This window comes from Lytechinus pictus, chromosome 13 (genome assembly GCF_037042905.1).
Source record: "Lytechinus pictus isolate F3 Inbred chromosome 13, Lp3.0, whole genome shotgun sequence".
Taxonomy (NCBI): Eukaryota; Metazoa; Echinodermata; class Echinoidea; order Temnopleuroida; family Toxopneustidae; genus Lytechinus; species Lytechinus pictus.
This window is the reverse complement of record NC_087257.1, coordinates 3,198,065-3,216,094: the sequence shown is the minus strand read 5'-3', so window position 1 is coordinate 3,216,094 and position 18,030 is coordinate 3,198,065. Positions and strand designations below refer to the sequence as shown.

General features: G+C 35.8%; 1 protein-coding gene across 1 annotated transcript; it reads left to right on the top strand.

Moving 5' to 3' along the window:
* The first annotated feature begins 487 nt into the window (after positions 1-487).
* Positions 488-16,090, top strand: LOC129274823 (uncharacterized). Its single transcript, XM_054911569.2, has 8 exons — positions 488-792; positions 2,413-3,080; positions 4,311-4,668; positions 6,428-6,563; positions 9,976-10,149; positions 10,681-10,829; positions 12,238-12,335; positions 14,460-16,090. The coding sequence occupies exons 1-8, from the start codon at positions 672-674 to the stop codon at positions 14,679-14,681; spliced, it is 1,926 nt and encodes a 641-aa protein (XP_054767544.2). The 5' UTR covers positions 488-671; the 3' UTR covers positions 14,682-16,090.
* The last annotated feature ends 1,940 nt before the right edge of the window (positions 16,091-18,030 follow it).

Here is an 18,030-nt window from a genome sequence, read left to right as displayed (position 1 = left end):
GCCCTATTATACTAATGAAGCGGATATAACCTTTGCAATGAGCTAAACGTACGGATTTGTCATGACCAAGTTTATGTAAGAATAGATGTAGATTAAGCGTTAAATTTTTCGTTTTTAGAATGCAAAATAATGAGGCCACAGTGTAAAGCAATTTGAATTGACTGCATTTAAAGATGGACCCACGCATTATTAGCCATTTGATGATTGAAAAAATATCCCTTCTCTCTTGAAAATAGTGTGCGTGTCTGTGGGTGTGTGTGTGTGTGGGGGGGAGGAATGTTGATTGTACATGCCATCCCCATGTATGAATTGTGCGGGGAGGGAGGGGGGGGGGGGTGTTTATCCCATGGTCCCCCGGGATTTACGCCCGTGTGATGTTCCATGTGTTCTTATATGACTTTGGCACGACTCCCAATGCTTATCTGATGTTCAAAAAGTAAGTAAACACTTCCACTCTGATAAAGAAATGCAAAGATCGGTCTATTCCGTTAGACCTCTGGATGCACTCACTTATGCTTTTATTACCAGGGACGGGCATATGGAATATGGTATAGGACCTATTTGTTTGTTTCATATAAAAAGAACGTCATCATTACAAACGATACAAGATAACCACGACTTTGTAAGCAGTCAGGTAGCTTTAATATTTTCAAAACTGTGCTGAATTGAGAATGGCATCTGGAATACTTCTTCTCAAGCTTGCCACCATATCCATAGCTTTCTTCACCCTGGCACTGGTCCTCTTCGATGGATCGTGGAATGCAGAAGGACGGATGAACAGGATGATATGCGGTATAAAACTTTCTTTTCTATCTACAATCGATCAAAATAAATATCTCTTTGGTATCCTTATTTTATTTTGTATATTGTGGCTGGGCTGATAAAACCTCGTATCTAAAAATTTAATTATGTTATTGTCAGCTACAAATAAGCTATATTTTACATTAATAACATGGGTAGCAACATTCATTTGCCCCGAATGAGTTCTTCACAGGTACCAGGAAACTGTTTTCAGACAATATAACACTGCCATGCACAACTGCTATATTGATAAAATACAGCCTTTTCTAAGCTGCCATCAAAAAGTTGAACACTTTGAGATGCGAGGATTCACCAGTTCAGCCATGTCAAGAGTTGAAGTTATTATATATAAAACATTCTCAATACCAAAAAAGAAAAAAAATCAATAATGTACTTATAACAAAAAGCCTTCAAAGAAAAACGTCAAAGGCCTATAACACGGTTGTAAGGTAAATGGTTCAAATTTAAACTAGAAAATCAGCACTCGTAGTGCAGTCACTATACAAGAACAGTAAGTGCTAAATTAGCTCTTCTTTTTTTACAATGCAGGAACCCCTTAATGTAGCCTATGGGGTTCTTGATAGTGAGCCTAGACCCATATACAAATTGTAAGGTTCGTTGAAAGCCAGAAACCCAAGATCTTGAGGTTGTATAAATAACCCCAACGGTTCCTTGTAGAACCCAACACGCTTCAAATAACAGTTAAGAATCCTTTCAAGCTAATTTGAAGAACCTTTAAGGGAAATCCAGCCTTGGCCATAAAATAGAAAAATAAATTAAACAGAATGGCGAAAGTTTGAAAGAAATCGGACAAGCAATAAGAAAGTTATAGCTGCTTTAAAATTGAGATCACTAATAGTATGTAGATTTCAAATTGGCAACTGGGTAAGTATATTATGACAAGGGGCAAGGACAACTTTCCCATAGGCCATGTACTTTATTATCAGGGATTTGCGGTTTTCTCCTAAATACCCATTCCCCTTGGGCAGTAATCTAAATATAATCCAGGTAGTATATTGTTTTATGTCCTCATGAAAGAAAAATATAATTTGAAATAAAACTTTTGGGAAAAATGACATTTTAGCCATAATATGTATTGGAGTACATGGAAGAGTAGTCCTTGCCTTACATCACTATGACATCCCATATGTGGCAAATTTGAAGTCTCCATGGGTGTAGTGATTACCAATATTTACAACTTTTAAAAATTCATAACTTTCTTGTTGTTTTTCCAATATTGTTCAAACTTTCACCTATCAACTTGTCTGATTTTTCTTTTTCTTATAAAAACAAGTTTTTATTTGGGTTGGATTCCCCTTTAAAGGTTCCAAATACGGGAGAAAGATAGGTCCTAATTACCACCCTCTGATTGAAAGAAGTGCAGGATGAAAAATATCTTCTAATAGCCTACATTTCCAATGTGTCATTGACATGGTTGTAAACAAGCTGTTGATCTCTGACTTCGGCTATTTTGTGATTGTAAACTAGCTATTACGTGCTATATCTTAAATGATTTCGATTTTGTAACTGGTGTTAACGCTGATCATGTTGATTAGGCATATTTCCATCCCACACAATCAAATAATTTCAACTTCACTTTTTGTTTTGAAGGTATTTGTAGTCTTGGATCGATTTTCATTGCGGGGTTATTTGCAGTGCTAGCTAGCATGAGAATATCCCCCTATTATGATGTGACCACCACCCTACGACACCTGCTTGAAGTATGGGGTGTTTATTCAACCGGTAAACACCAATTGAAAAAGTTACGCGAAACCTGGAGCCACTTCCGTTCTTCCCAAGAAAACATCCTCTTAAGAATCCTCAAAGAGAACTCTCATACCGCTTATGGCAAGGAGTACAAGTTCTCAGATATCCATACACTGGAGCAGTTCCGACAACGTCATCCGGTTGTCACATACGAGCATTACCGGAAGTACATAGAGCGAGCGAAAGAAGGGGAAACCAACGTGATGACTCCGCAACCTCCATCGAGCTTCGTCCGGACAAGTGGTACGACTGGCCACTCCAAGTTTATACCCCTGACAAATCGGTTAGATCTTTTAAAAACTATGTTTGGAAGATGCAGTGCTAGTGCCTTTGAGAACTGTCCAGGTTTGGGACTTCTGCAGAAGCAGTTCCTGTTCTACGTGGCCCCCAAGATCACGAAGGCGAAGAGCGGCGCCAATATTGAATCGTTTTTAACTCTCTCCAGACAGCAAGAGGATAAGTTGATTCCTTACACTACACCGACTGCTGGCTACCACATCAGCACTTTAAAGGTAGGCAATCATTGGTTTTCTAATAATAACTTTAAATATTTTTTTTGGCCCCATCACACCTTTTCTCATCGTAAGGTCCCTTACGTATGCTCGTTTGATAGAATGGTTTGCTTTGAAAAGATACACATTGATGTTGATATTCTCCAACGTTAAATACGTATCCACGCACCCTTTTACGGATGGAGGGTCTTTCTTTTGAGTAAAAATCTACCCAGTATCAGTTTTGTTTGATATTTAGCAAAATGCATTATGGGTGAAATTTACACGGGTTTTTATTTAAATACCTTTACCCAACGAACATGCCTATTCCCCTTGTTCCCTCTTTTTTTAGCCAGTATAGGGAAATTCTTTTAAAGAAAGTGCCTCATTCTTTTTATTTCTTCGATGAATTACAGAAGTAATGTAGGCCCCACTTTGTAATTAGTATAATTATAATATTTCGATATTTTTTGTTATTATTTGATTTGATTTGATTTATTGTTCTCTTCTGCATCCATAATATTCGTATAATACATTTTTCATAACATAATAAACATAATATGCTAGCATTTTTGGCATGAATCATAAATAAAGAGTATTAAAAAGATAATTCCAGACAAAAATGATTAACTGTATGATATTCACAATTTGCAGGAGAAGGATTGTCATCATAAGCAGATTGCTTGAAAAAAAATGACAATCCATAATGACAACATATAAAATTAGATGTAAATTATATTATCAGACTGCAGAATTAGTAATGATTAAAAGGTTGCCAAATAGAACGATTAGCTCCTCTCAAAGGATCCAATGATAAATCCAACCCAAACGTCAACTTGCTCTCATAGAATGTTGGCTAAAAAGCAGCATATTGATGAACCTAGTCGTCCAGACAAGAAAATCAATAAAATATCATAGACCGAATATCAACGTCATTGTGATTGCGGCGATGAAGGGTTATATATGGGCCAAAATGGTCCAAAGCTCAAAGGATATTAACATAATTGTTTCCCCCCAAATATAAATAAATACCTCCTTTTTCATCTCTATCGAGACCTATGCGTTCATTAAAAAAATAAATTCAAATAGGCATACACGGAAATCGCTCAAATTGAATGATCAGAACTGATTGATAATTATTACACCTACTAAGTTAAAAGTTTTGCAATTCCCAGGAGTCCATTGTAGCTCAAATGAAGTTATGTTTGAATAAATTTAGAGGTAAGACTTTGTCTGTGTTTTTAACTCCAGGAAGCCTGTTACATTCACAGTCTCTTTGCCCTACGCGAACCGACAATCGGCGTGGTCTTCACCTTCTTCATTCACTACATCGAAAGCATGATGAAACTTATGGAACGTCGATGGTCTGACCTCGTCGACGATATCGCTTACGGTACCATCCACGACGACATCGAGCTTGATGACGGTATCAGATCGGCATTGACAACTGCACTAGGAAGCGGCGACCCCGAGAGGGCCCGCTTTCTTAGAGGTGAATTCGAGAAGGGGATGAACAACATTCTTAAGAGAGTGTGGCCGGATTTTGCCCTGGTGATTGGGATTGATAATACTGGAAGCTGGCAAAATATCGAAAGGAAATTTGCCAAAGGTAATATCTTTCGTTTTTATTCACCACAGGCATACGTATATCTTAACCCTGGTTAGATGAATATACATGTATTATTGTCTAATGTCATAAACACTCCCTAAAATCCTCTTTATTTCATAGAATACCTAAGTACCTTTCTTTTACAACTCATCAAACCTTACTTAGTAACTTGGATCTTCACTAAGATGCCTGCACTCCTTTTCAACAATTTGTGTGATCAGTTTTTTTTTAAATAATTTATTTTGCAAAAGATCACAAATTAGTTCAATGGTCAATAATAAAGCTCCATTACGAATAATATACTGTATTTCAATGCAAAACTTAATTTCCTATAATTTAAGGAATATGTCAATGTCCCGTAGCCACATCTCACCAGGGCTTCCAACGTTTAATTATGTAATGAAGTCAAGGCGCCTTATCACGCTTGGAGTACTTTCGTAAAAAGGCGTCCTCTAATCTACGAAGTGTACGGTCTAAACTTTGTTATTTTGCACGCCAGGAATTCACGAGAAGCCACAGTTTTGCACATACGTGACATGAGTCTTAACGCTCTTTAACCCACAGTTTATCAATATTTTTTTACATTGCGAGCGCTTGTTAATAGGACCAACCGTGACGTAACACTAAAAAAATGCACCGCACCAAGATCGCAACTATGTGTGCAACACAATATGCAAATCCGAAAATCTCACCTCTAAATTAACTTTCCTGTAATCATGTCAACTTCTAAAAGTGGTAACTGGTAACCTGTGAAGCAGTTTAGTCTCCGATCGTAACCTGCCATTTGTGTTTCGGTAAATTTCTGAATTTTCGTAAAACGATATAAATTCCTGCAGTGTTCCACGGAACCCTTGTGGCTTTCAGATTCGATTCACAAAATTACCTGTGCCTGGCGGTCGTCCGTGTAGGCCTACCTTGCGAGGGTGTTAATCTGTTCTCAATTGCAATTCACATTTATTTTGTCAACGTTACAGGATGATTGGTATTTTTCTTGTAGTATTTCACCTAATATCGGGTCACATAACCGTAGATTACGGGGATGGTTTTTGTTACGAATGTTACGCAAAATGTAATAGCGCGTCGAGACGAGATTACGTGAATAAATCTTGCAAGCCTCCCACTAGTGTGTTTTAAGGATTAAAGCTTGCCTTTCGTTTTTGGTATTGAATTCATTAGTAGATTATTTTAAGGCATGTACACCAAAATGATCTCTGGTGTGAAGGATATAAGCTAAAAATATTGTTTATTGGATAAATTTACAAATTTTACATATAAAAATCAATTTGTTCTGATGCCCACGATCGAAATAAATTGTCCAAGTATTTTGTTGTTTATATCAAATACTTTCCCAAGCATGGAATGGACTTAAAAATAGGATAGGATATAATCTTTGTTAGTGGCTTTGAAATATGCAATTACAAATTTGTGAAGTAGTTGCTCAAAAGATAATAAAAAATGAATGAATAAAAAGAACTACAGAGAGAGGGCACTTGACTAAAATTTATATCCCTACGGGCTGAAAACCCCCCCCCAATTCAAATTTTATAGGTAAAAAATGCTTTCAGCGACGTCTACGTTTTTGTTTTAGTGTTGATAATACTCGAGTATAATTCACATTACTGGTCCTTTAACAAAGATAAATAAAGAGGGGCTTTAAAGCTGAAGGACATATACATCATAAAACACCTAAAATGAATAAGATTTACAGGTCATGTCGGCATCCCTTATATTTTTATGTATATCAATGTGATTTTCACAGGCATTCCGCTGCTACCATTCGTATACGGGTCCTCTGAAGGGATCATTGGTCATGCACTTTTGACTTTGGACCAGCGGAAAGGATACAGCCTTTTGCCACATGAGCTTGTTTATGAGTTCATCAAGTTCGAGGACACGTAATTATATTCAAAACACTTTTTAAAGTCATTTTCCATCTCATAACAAAATTAACCTAACGTTTGTAAGGAAATCAATGCGAAGCGCGAGCTGAAAGTTACAATACCCTGACCGGAAAACAGGAAAAGAGGCCTGTTTAGGACTGTTTGCAGTGACCCATGAAGTGGATACATTTCTCACCAAACAAATAAATTTGTGACATCTTACCTAAAAACTTACCATTCAAAGCACTATTTGTCCAATCGCCGGCGGCCATTCGAACTGTCGTATCACACATACCACGGTCCAAACCCATATCAGAGAAAAATCGACTTTAAAGTTTACTATAATAATTGTTTATAATTAGTTCCCCGGCCTTACAACATATTCATCACGAGAAAAAAACACATGGTTGGGAAGATCAAGACAATTGCTTGACATTGGTATCCTTATTTTTACACAAAACCAATGATCAGAAAAAAATATCGCAAAAGAGCTGCATGCTTGTAATTTCGGTTTGAGCGGTTTAGATTTCCCCTGTACAAAAACGCACAACCCTGACCGCGATTTCAACGCGCGGTCAGTCAAAACGTCGTATCGCTTTTCATGTGCAAAGTCCACGCAGTGTAGTTGGCTGATACGACGGTTTGGCTGACCGCGCGCGTTGAAATCGCTTTCTGTCAAAACGTCGTATTGCTCTGCTACAGTACACGTTTCCAATGGAATTTGCGCACTTTTATCAAAAATTTAAATGGCATCGCCGTGAAAATCCCCTCATATCTCGGAAACAACAGTAAATTGCTGCCTAGAAATTTAGTTTTGAATAGAATAGGACTGGTGCTTTTATTTTCTTCAAAAATCTAAAATTCGATTTTTGACCAAACTTGACTGATACGAGGCAGTAGCGTACGCATGGGGGGGGGGGGGGGGTACAGGGATTCAACCCCCTTCAATTCTTTTTTCATACCCCGAAACCCCTCTCTTAAAGAATTCAATCCCCCCTAAAATTTGTTGAAGACCCTCTTTTTTGCTTGTCATCTTTTTAGACCTACGAAACGATGGTTGTCAATTTTATTTTCGATAGGAAACGGTCTGAAACTGCTTGGTGAAGACCTTTCTTTTTTTTTTTTTTTTCAAAATGTCATTCAGCTGGACCCCCGCTTATAAAAATCCTGCGTACGTAGTTAGGCATGTTTTTAAAGCAGCTTTTTAATAAAAATGAATTTTAAGAGTGCGAAGCTGAAATTTATACCTTTTCCTTATAAATACATGCGAATGCAAAACATGAACTGAAAATTGTTGATATTCAGATCTGAAAAAAAAAAAAAATTTGAGCACGTTTTTAACTCTTTTTGCGCTGGGTCATGAACCCCTCTGTGCTTAATTATTTTTAGGGAGGGATCAGGAGCGGTAAAGGAAATGGACTTGCTCAATTCAACTCGCTTTAATTTTTCACTGCAACATTATTTTTTTGGAGAAATGTTTCACAGGGAAGTTGTCGTGAATTTCACAGGCTTTCTGACTGTACAATTTTTTTTGGAAAAAGTGATAAAAAAATTGGGTAAACTATGTCAAATCTCACACACCGTATATGGTATTATTATCTAATGGTAAAGATAAATGGATTGTTTGAGTGAGCGTGAAATGCGAAGTTCACGCGGCATCGAGTGTGCATTGGTGTGTAGTACGTGTGGAAAGAGCAAATAGGAAAGCAAAATATGTATCCAATGAACAATAATGCCAAGCGCGAGCACGTTTTTTTTAAGGTTTAGACTTGAAAATGGAACATTTTATTAGCATTTTTTATTCATGAAAATTAGAGCCTTTGCTAAAAACAAAAAAAGAGAAAATGTGATCGCGAAGCGAGAGCTGAAAATTCTTGATATTCCAATGTAAAAACTAGACATTTTGAGCAAGCTTTAAAATAGAATGAGCAATATTTCAATAAACAAATTAATTGGAGTTTGAAGCATGAGTTCAAATAATATACAGACCCGAACATGTCGTTACATAAAGTGAAGGAACATTACGAAGAGGATATTGTTATTACTATACATTTATAGATTATGCCTCAATATTGTCACATGTGTTTAAAACCGTGAAAGACAGGACAAACGGCATCCCGCGCAGCTAGGGTCATACGGGACGCGGGAAAATAAAAAACAAATGCTGAAGTACGGGACTGTCCCTTGAAATCCGTGACGTCTGGTAACCCTGGCCACAACATAAGAAGTAATATATACATATATATATATATATATATATTTGATTTATTCATATACATATATACATCATTTTCAACATTACATAATAATCATATTAGTATAATCATTCATATTATATATATACATGATTGGAGCATCATAAGCTCTATGAGCTTGAGAACGATGTTCCAAACATGTATATATATATATATCAGTATTCAAAATTGTTTGGTTCAAGGGCGGAAATCTCTCCCCAAATGTAAGTGTAGGGGGGGGGGGGACCAGGGTCTCGAAAATATGACAAGCAAAAAAAAAAAAAGGATATCACCCCAAATGTAAGGTTATTGCGACTAGAATAAATTTGACAAGCAAAAAAAAAAAGTTATCACCGCAAATGTAAGGCAATTTCGACCAAAATATATGTTTTATTTAGATTTTGAAAGATGTATTTCTTTCCATCATAAAATACCAAAAATAGTAGGGGGAAATTTGATATTGTGTCCCCCTACTATTTTGGGTAGGGGGGACGCGTCCCCCTGTTATTTCCGTCCATGGTTTAGTTGAAAAATCGTGGACTTATTTTTATCAAAGATTTGCCTTAATCGTTGTCATGTTCAATATAAAGAAAAAATATCTTTGAAAACCGATCAAGGCGAGATTTTAACCTGGATGTAATACATCGGCGCCCCCCGCCCGGGCAGATAGGTCCATGTATGACCATTTTAAATAGAAAAATGAACCCCTGTAGTTAATTTCATGCAAAATATTTGTGAAATTCTTCCCTATTTTACCCCCAAAAGTGACCAAATGGTACTTGAAAATACCCAATTATATTTCTATAAAATGCTTTCAGAATTTTACTTCTGACCCATACATTACCTTCTCTTCCATTGCACCGTGACGGCATTTACACCCCCTTTTCATGAATGACATGACATTATGATTGAAAATGAGCAGTTCACATCAACTGCCCTTTTACATGTTTAAAATTAGTGCATATTATCAATAATCCGTTTTTATGTAAACATATAATTACCAGCCCCGTCATAAAATAATATTTTGCTTTGGCTTTCTCAGGTTTATAGCTCTCATTCATACCCATATCGAAGGCCTTGGGGGAAGGTGTATTATTTTAACACCTCAATGTGGTCTCCTCTTACAAAACCCAATAGTGTTTTCTTTGCAGTGTACTTTTATTAATTGATCTTCTGTTTCTTTCCCGAAAAAGAGACCAGAAACAACCCGAGACTTACTTGGCAGATGAAGTCGAGATTGGTCAGCGCTATGAGTTGGTCATAACTCAAATAAATGGATTCTATCGATATAGGATGGGTGACATCATCCGTGTCATCGGCTATGAAGACGGCAGCAAAGAAGCTCCTATCATAGAATTCCAATACCGGTAAGCTCTGGCATACAATGGGGAAGGGGGTTTTGGGGAGTCATGTAGGCCTACTTATGAAAGTTTGACGGCAAAGAAAAAAAAGATAGAAAAAAGGGGTGAACAGAAAGAAAGAAAGAAAGAAAGAAAGAAAGAGAAAGGGAAAGTTGTGAAGTATATTATTTTCATAGGTTTGTTTTGCATTTTGTACTTTGAAATACAACGAAGAGACTTATCTTATGCTTGACAGTGTGTAAACTAGGCAATTCACTAGCCCCCTACAATACATTTCGCCTTTCACAATGTGGGTTGAACATACTAGACGTAAGTTATCAAAAGGAAATGAAAAAGTACCTATCATTATTCAACTTCATCTTGCCCTAGAGCAAGATGAGAGAGGTAGTAAAATAAATCCATTTATAATATTCTATCATAGGATACAAGAACAAGAAGGTGAGGGGTTGCCTGTTTCTTCAATCTTTGGAACTATTTTTTTTTAATCTTTGGAACTATTTGATTGTTTGGGGGCATTTTGATTTTTTTTCTCTCCAGGATTGGATTGATGCTTAACGTAAGGTACGAAAAACTCAATCAGATGGATGTAAAAAAAACTGTCAAGTCTTGTGTTGGTACATGGTCCGGAGTGAAACTCGTCGATTATGCAGTGGCTGAGAGCAATCTGATCAACGAGGAAAGTCCAGGTAAATGCACTATGATAGGCCAAATTGTCATTTCTAAAAATATACCATAATCACAAGATCGTTTTTTTTTTCTAATCACGTTGAGGCAAGTCGTCTATATATAGGGGATAGAAGATTAAGATCAATTCGGAGATTTTGCCCATTGTTGGGGATCTTCGACTTTTTTGTTGAAAAGCACGAAAACCGGTCATATTTAAAGATTTAAGGATAGTAAATGCCTGCTATCTACCGTAGATTGCACATGTCTCACGCAACCTCAGTGGCTTATATCTAACATTAAACTGTTGCAAGCATTCTTGTCAAATACAATGAAAACATTGTTTCCTCCACTAAAAAGCAAGGACTTCCAGTGCCCCCAGGGGGGGAGGGGAGAAGTTTTAAAGTGCCTTTGGGGATTTTCGGCAACTTGGATCTAGCAAGATCGGTGCAGGTATTAAAATATATACCCATGCTTTATTACATAATTTTATTTTTAACATATTCGAAAAAAATGTGGCCTACCCAAAACCAACAACAAGTTGCCCCAAATTAATTTTGAGATCATTGAGCTGAAACGCACATCTAAAGATTCCATCACCACCACAATCATAAATGCATCTATCATTTTCAATAACTTGTCACCGTAAGCTTCGTATTCTTGACAAAGACGCGAGCCTTGCGTCGAAAATTCGGAATATACTTTGGAATAAACTTTTGTTTGAACTTAAAGCATTACCTCTCTGTATATATTTAATATATTTGCAATTTATTTAAGTGTAATAGCGTAATCATCCCGACTTTCAAAGCTTAACATAAAAACATATTTTTTAAAGAATATTTGGCAGATTTTGCAACTTTTGCCCAACGACCGAAAAGATAAATGTAATGGAAACATAATTATGCTCTAATGCTTGAGGGGCTAAATCACTTTTTCGTTTGTGCCACTACATTTTGGTGGCAGCACCTATAAGGCTTCTCTGCCTTCTAAGCTGTCTCCTCGTTTCATAAATATCAATATGTTATTTTTAATATATGAACGAAATAAATGCATATGAATGAATGAATGAAATTAATGACGTATAATTGTACATCGAATGGCTTGGTTGAGATTCCTGGGACTTCAGCAATTAGTCAAGACCCAGTTTCTTATGACGTGCATAAAATTAGATACCGAGTAACTAGTAAAAAAAGGTATCAATTGCCCAGACACGGTTAACACGCTCGAGACTGAGTGCATTTCCTGGTCATCGCTAGTCTCGTCTCAGCCCCTTCATGGCATAAGAAAAACCTAACTCACGAGGATTTCTAAGAAAGCTTTTGTTATCAAACGTACCTTCATACCCTATTTGAGTAGTTTATTCTCAAACTTCGCTTTTTGTTTTGAAACATATAGGAAAATAACTTGAATCTTTAATATTTTGTTTTACAGCCTATGAGAAGGATGAGATCATGCCCTACTATCTTATCTTCTTAGAATTAGAGCCTGGAGAAAGGAATGAACCAATATCATCGGATGAAAAACGAATGGTAAGACTGAAAAAGAAAATGAAACCTAGATATATGTTGCAAATTGCTTTGTGTCAAAATGAAACATTCTAAGTACCCTCCGTAGTTTACAATACAAATATCGCGTTTTGAGATGTTGACTTAAGGAAAAGAAACATGCATTTAGAAAAGCCGACTTTCATTTTGCTATCAATGTTCCCTATTCTCTAAAATCTACCAGTTTTTAAAAATAGGAAAATATTGCTGGTGCCCGTGAGATTTAAGTCTTCAAAAATCCTCTCGTATTTGAGTTGGGTCGCTATTCCAATTAACATTACTACTTTTATCATCTACAATATGAAAAAAAAATGGAAATAATGATGAGGGAGGGTGGGGGGGGGGGGCAGTAATCACTCTGATTGATAAGGTGATATCTCCTACTCTCTTACAAAAAAAGTTCGGAAATTAGCCCTTAACTGGGCCGGGGTGCGTTTAAGGTGGTAGCCACTATCACTCCTCTGCCGTTCTCGGCCATTCTTTTTCAGAGTGTGAAATCCAAGAAGTATGAACAAAGTAATTATTCAAAATGGATATTAAACACCTCCAAACCATTTTAAAAATCGCGCTGAGTACTCCACAGAGTAGTCATTTAAAAAATAAAATAATAAAACACCCAATGACTTATATCACTATTTTTATCGATATCATTTGAGCAAGTTCTCATAAAACAAATTCCTCTGGCATAGGCCCAAATTACATTTACCTTGATTATTTACAGACGGACTACATTTTCATTTTCGAAAATTTTACGGAATTTAGGGATGAGCACATTTTTATTGTACGAAAAATGATAAGTCCTAGCCTAGTGTGCCCCGCTAAATTCGACACGAATCTGCTAATAGTGGAAGTAAATTATCATCTTCTTTGATTCGAGACCAAAACAGACGAAGTTCCTAGTAATTTGTTCATGCATGAAGATTACAAACGGATTCCGAGGACTGTCAGAAATGGTTTGTGCAGAAACCTACGAGTTAATTTGTATCTGATCCGAAGGAAGCATAACGAAGAACATAAAATAGATTTTAGGTATCATGAGTCAACTATTTCTTTGCTGAAGCTCATCTCATCAGGAACGAATCCTTTTCAATAATATTTATGTGCACCTTCACATTTGAACTGCCCTTTCTCATCATTACATTATGTATGAAGTACTCGTATTTTGTGCATCAAAGACAGAAATGACCTTTAAAATGATGTATACAATGCGTCCTACAAAAAGAAAGCCCGTTTCCAAAGACAGATTTCACAATTATTAGATAGTGTATTTGATATAAATATGACACTTATGGTAAGAGTGAATTTTTTTCTTTAATCTAAGTCAAAAATAGCAAAGTGTTCACGCATTGCAGATTACAAACAATGCATATCTGAGACGTGGGAATGTTGTAATAACTCTCATTTAGAGATCGGTGATAGAAGCTTAACGGAAAATACAAAAGAAATGCTAATGAGCAAATCATCGAATAAGTATGAGCGTCCTATATTGTTCTCCAAGACTTGTCAATTTTTTTCTGTGCAACCTGATTTTGACATTAAAAATTTAAACTCATATTGCTATTTATTATGTTAAGTGTTCGTCACATATAGCATGGACCTACTTCAGAGTAATAGGTCCATACATATAGGTATCAAGTATAGAGGAATAACTGAATTTTATAATGATGCAAATGAAATATAATTCATTGCGTTTGCCAAAAAAAACCCACTGGTAATCCCGGTTTTACTTATTCCGGGAGGCACTGTAGAACTAATCATTAATATCATAATACAAATCATTATATAACTTTGTCGGGAAAAAAATATTTGAGATTTTTTTTTGAAATACTCTGCATACAATATTTTAAAGATTTATTATGCCCCCTCGCCTTACCAGAATTGTATTATCCGCAACATGATCAGGTCGATAAAGGTCTGAAGGATTAATTTAAATCTAAAATTCATTTCCAAACATTTTGGATGAAACGGAAAATTATAGGAATAAAGAAAGGGAAGACCTGTTATCATTATTATTGTTATTACATCCATAGAAGATCGTGGAGATTAATAAAAAAAAGTTATTCGTCACCCCTTGAAAACCTTTAATCTTTTCTTGATGTCTTATTTCAGATTGATGTTAAATTTCGTGATGTTAACAGCGACTATGCTAGACTTCGTCGTGAAGGCTCTATTTCACAGCCCAGGGTCCATATTGTGAAACCCGGTACATTTGATGACCTCAAAACCTACATCTTACTACATACCGATGCAAGCGCTAATCAGTACAAAGTACCGCGTAAAATGCGTACGTCCGGTATGCTGGAGCTGATGCTCAATCACATCCAAGTTTGAAAGTGGTGTGTTATCATTCTAGTCGTCAGTTACATGTGCACGAAAATGAATACTGAGGCCCGTATTCTGAAGTCGGGTTTAACTTAAACTCAGGTTTAAAGTTGTGGTTTAAGTATGGGAAGCCAAAAGTATCAACATTTTTATTAAGTTGTACGTTTCCTATGTTTACTCTGCTCTTTCCTGATTCATCGATGGTGAAAACAATCATCTATTTATACTTCCTAGATAATTATGAATGATTTAGGAGCCAAATGAGCTGAAATATGAGATCTCTACAGTTAGTGATTTATGTAACAATTGGCCATCCATACTTAAACCACAACTTTAAACCCGAGTTTAACTTAAACCCGACTTCAGAATACGGGCCCATGAAGCGTGTGAAGTAGGGAACACGTACTGACTTCGAAAAATGTGTGTGTATTGGTTGGGAGTGCTGAGAACATGTCTAAAATCACAATTTAATGGTAGTTTTCGGGTTTTTGGACATGGTTACTGAAGGGGGAGTTGGCAGCCCGGTGGTTCTGCAGCCCTTCTCTCTTTTATCAGTAATGCATATGAGCATCGAAAAGCTTTATGATAATTGTGTTGATAAAAAAATTGTATAAATAATAATTCTTAAAAGCATTACTGATTAGTTAAATACTGTTTACACCCGAAGGAAACAAATTCAACACGGGCATACCGAAGCTTGTCGACGAGCTGTTAATTAGCTGTTTGTAACTCAAGCATAAACACGATCTTATATGAGACTCACAATTAATCTCCAAAGTGGGGAGTGTTATGTTGGTTTCATATTCTCAAACATGTCATTTCAATCCAAAAACGGGGTTTCTTTGGGGAAAAAAACTGCCATCAGCGTTTAAACATTTTTCAAAATAAATGTTATAACTCGGGCTTATTTAAAAACAAATATATATCGGGGGGGGGGGGGGGGGGTGGGCCATGGATTTATTAAGCCCATATTTGTAGGCCCTATTTGTGTTGTATGCTGTGTGTATGCACGTGTGTATGGTTGTAATGATAACATAATATATGCAGACCAGTGAAAACATTAGCAATGAATAAGGACGATATTGTTCCGTAGTCTATATGTAGACATTTGAATTTATATATTTTTTTGAAAAAAGATTTTCATTTCTTTGTTTAAAAAAAAATCCGACCGACCGAAGCTGTTATAAAAAACTCCCATTGGAGGACAACCAAATATTGTTTCCCCCTAAGCGTCCTTTAGTGATGTAACACTTTAGGAAACGTGAACAAATTATGAATTATTTTGATGTACCTTAATATGATGTAATATGCTTTTTGCAGGTGACTCATAGGCAACGCAACTCAAAAAAATAATTTAGCATTGTTAAAATTTTATTGAATGTGAAGTCAAATAAATATTTACATCGATAAATGAAAGTAAACAATCGTATTGTTGATATAATATCTTTTGAAAAATTACATTCATTCAAATGAGTTTAAATAATCAAATCCTAGTTCAGGCATATACAGTCATGATAGTTCAATAGTGTATGATTGAAAAAGAGAAGAGGGTAAGCTTGTAAAAAGGTATATTGTACTTAGCCTGTGAATCTTGTATGTGCACAAATTATGAACACGGAGTATGGTTAATGAATGGTTGCATAATGGTTAAATGTTCTTTTTTTTATTGCTTCATTCTTTTTTATTGTACTATTTATATCAGCTTTATTACTGTGTTTAACAATATGAACAAAATTATGTGTATTTGATACAATTGAAACAACTGAAGTAACAAAGGATGCGTGTATATTATGTACAACATTTGAAAATTTTCTTCTTTAAAAAGCCAACACTCTAAAAAATGAAGTGCTAATTTAGCACCTAATGTCATTGTATAGTGACTGCATTTTGAGTGCTGATTTTCTAGTTCAAAGTTGAATGAATAAATCAGCACTCAAAATGCAGTCACTATACAGTGCGTCCCACAAAAAACGAAACCGAGATTTCTCGATGATTTATCATAACTTAATCACAAATACAATAGACAAATGACCTACCATTGTAAAGCTTAGAATCTCCTTTTTTCATCTGCAATTACTTAGATTATTTCTCATTCACGCATAAGTAAGCAAAAACAATTTGAAGAGGGGCTACCAAAAAGTCATTTGGCGGGCTGTATCTACGTTTCAAAAAAGAAAACCACATTTTTAAAAAGCTCAAAATCTACTCTTTAATTTGATACCTCAATTACAGAAAATGGTCAAGAAATAACAAAGTTCTGGTTATTTGAAATAAGGCTTGAATTTCCTTAATTTCATAAAATTAAGAGGTTCTACAGGCTACAGTTCAAACTCACTTGACACTCCGTTTTGTTGACGATCAGTCATGCATTAAGTCTTTTGTTAACCATTCGATAGCTTCTGTGGGAAACCAGTGAAAACAAGTTTATTTTATGAAATTATGGAAATACAAGCATCGTTTCGAGGGAACAGAACTTTTTTACTTTTTGACCTTTTTTGTGATTAAGGTATCAAATAAAAGAGCAGATATTGAACTTTTTAGGCATGTGATTTTCTTTTTGAAATTCAGATACCCCCCGCCAAATGAGTTTTTGTTATCCTTTTTTAAAATTGTCTTTGCTCACTCATGCGTGAATGGGGAATAATCTTAGTAATATCAGATGAAAGAGGAGATTCTAAGCTTTACATTGGTAGGTCATTTGTCTATTGTATTTGTGATTAAGTTATGATAAATCATCCCCAACATGCGTAGCTCGTATGTGATTGTAAACAAACCATCCAAAATGCCGATTGAGAGCTGTGCAACACGTGCATCTACTCTCTCAGCCAAGGCGAGCAAGCAATGTGTGTTTGTGATGGTTTGTTTACAATCACATACGAGCTACGCATGTTGGGGATGATCTTTTACATCTAATTTTAATTTACCTCAACTTTTTGCTTCAAAAAAGGTTTTATCGTAATTTAGAAATAATACGAGGTGTTACTATATTTTTATATAGATCGTGCAGTATTACCTTCATAACTGAACTGTAAACATCAATAACAGCTACAAGTACACAAAACCACGTCGTATCTTGTTGAGTAACTTGTGTTCGTGTTTGTTGATTTTATAGTACAGATGAGTTTGAATTCAAATGGATGTCGCCTGTTGTACACTGTTTTACTTAATAATAATAATAATAATATGAACATTTGTAATGCGCCGGTATCCATCATAAAAAGATGCTCATGGCGCAATAAAGAAAAGAAAAGAAAAGAAAAGGAAAAAGAAAAAGAAAGGAAGGAAGAAAGAAAACCTACTAAAAAGAGGGGTAGAATAACAATTACCTAAAAGCTTGCGTGAATAACCAGGTTTTAAG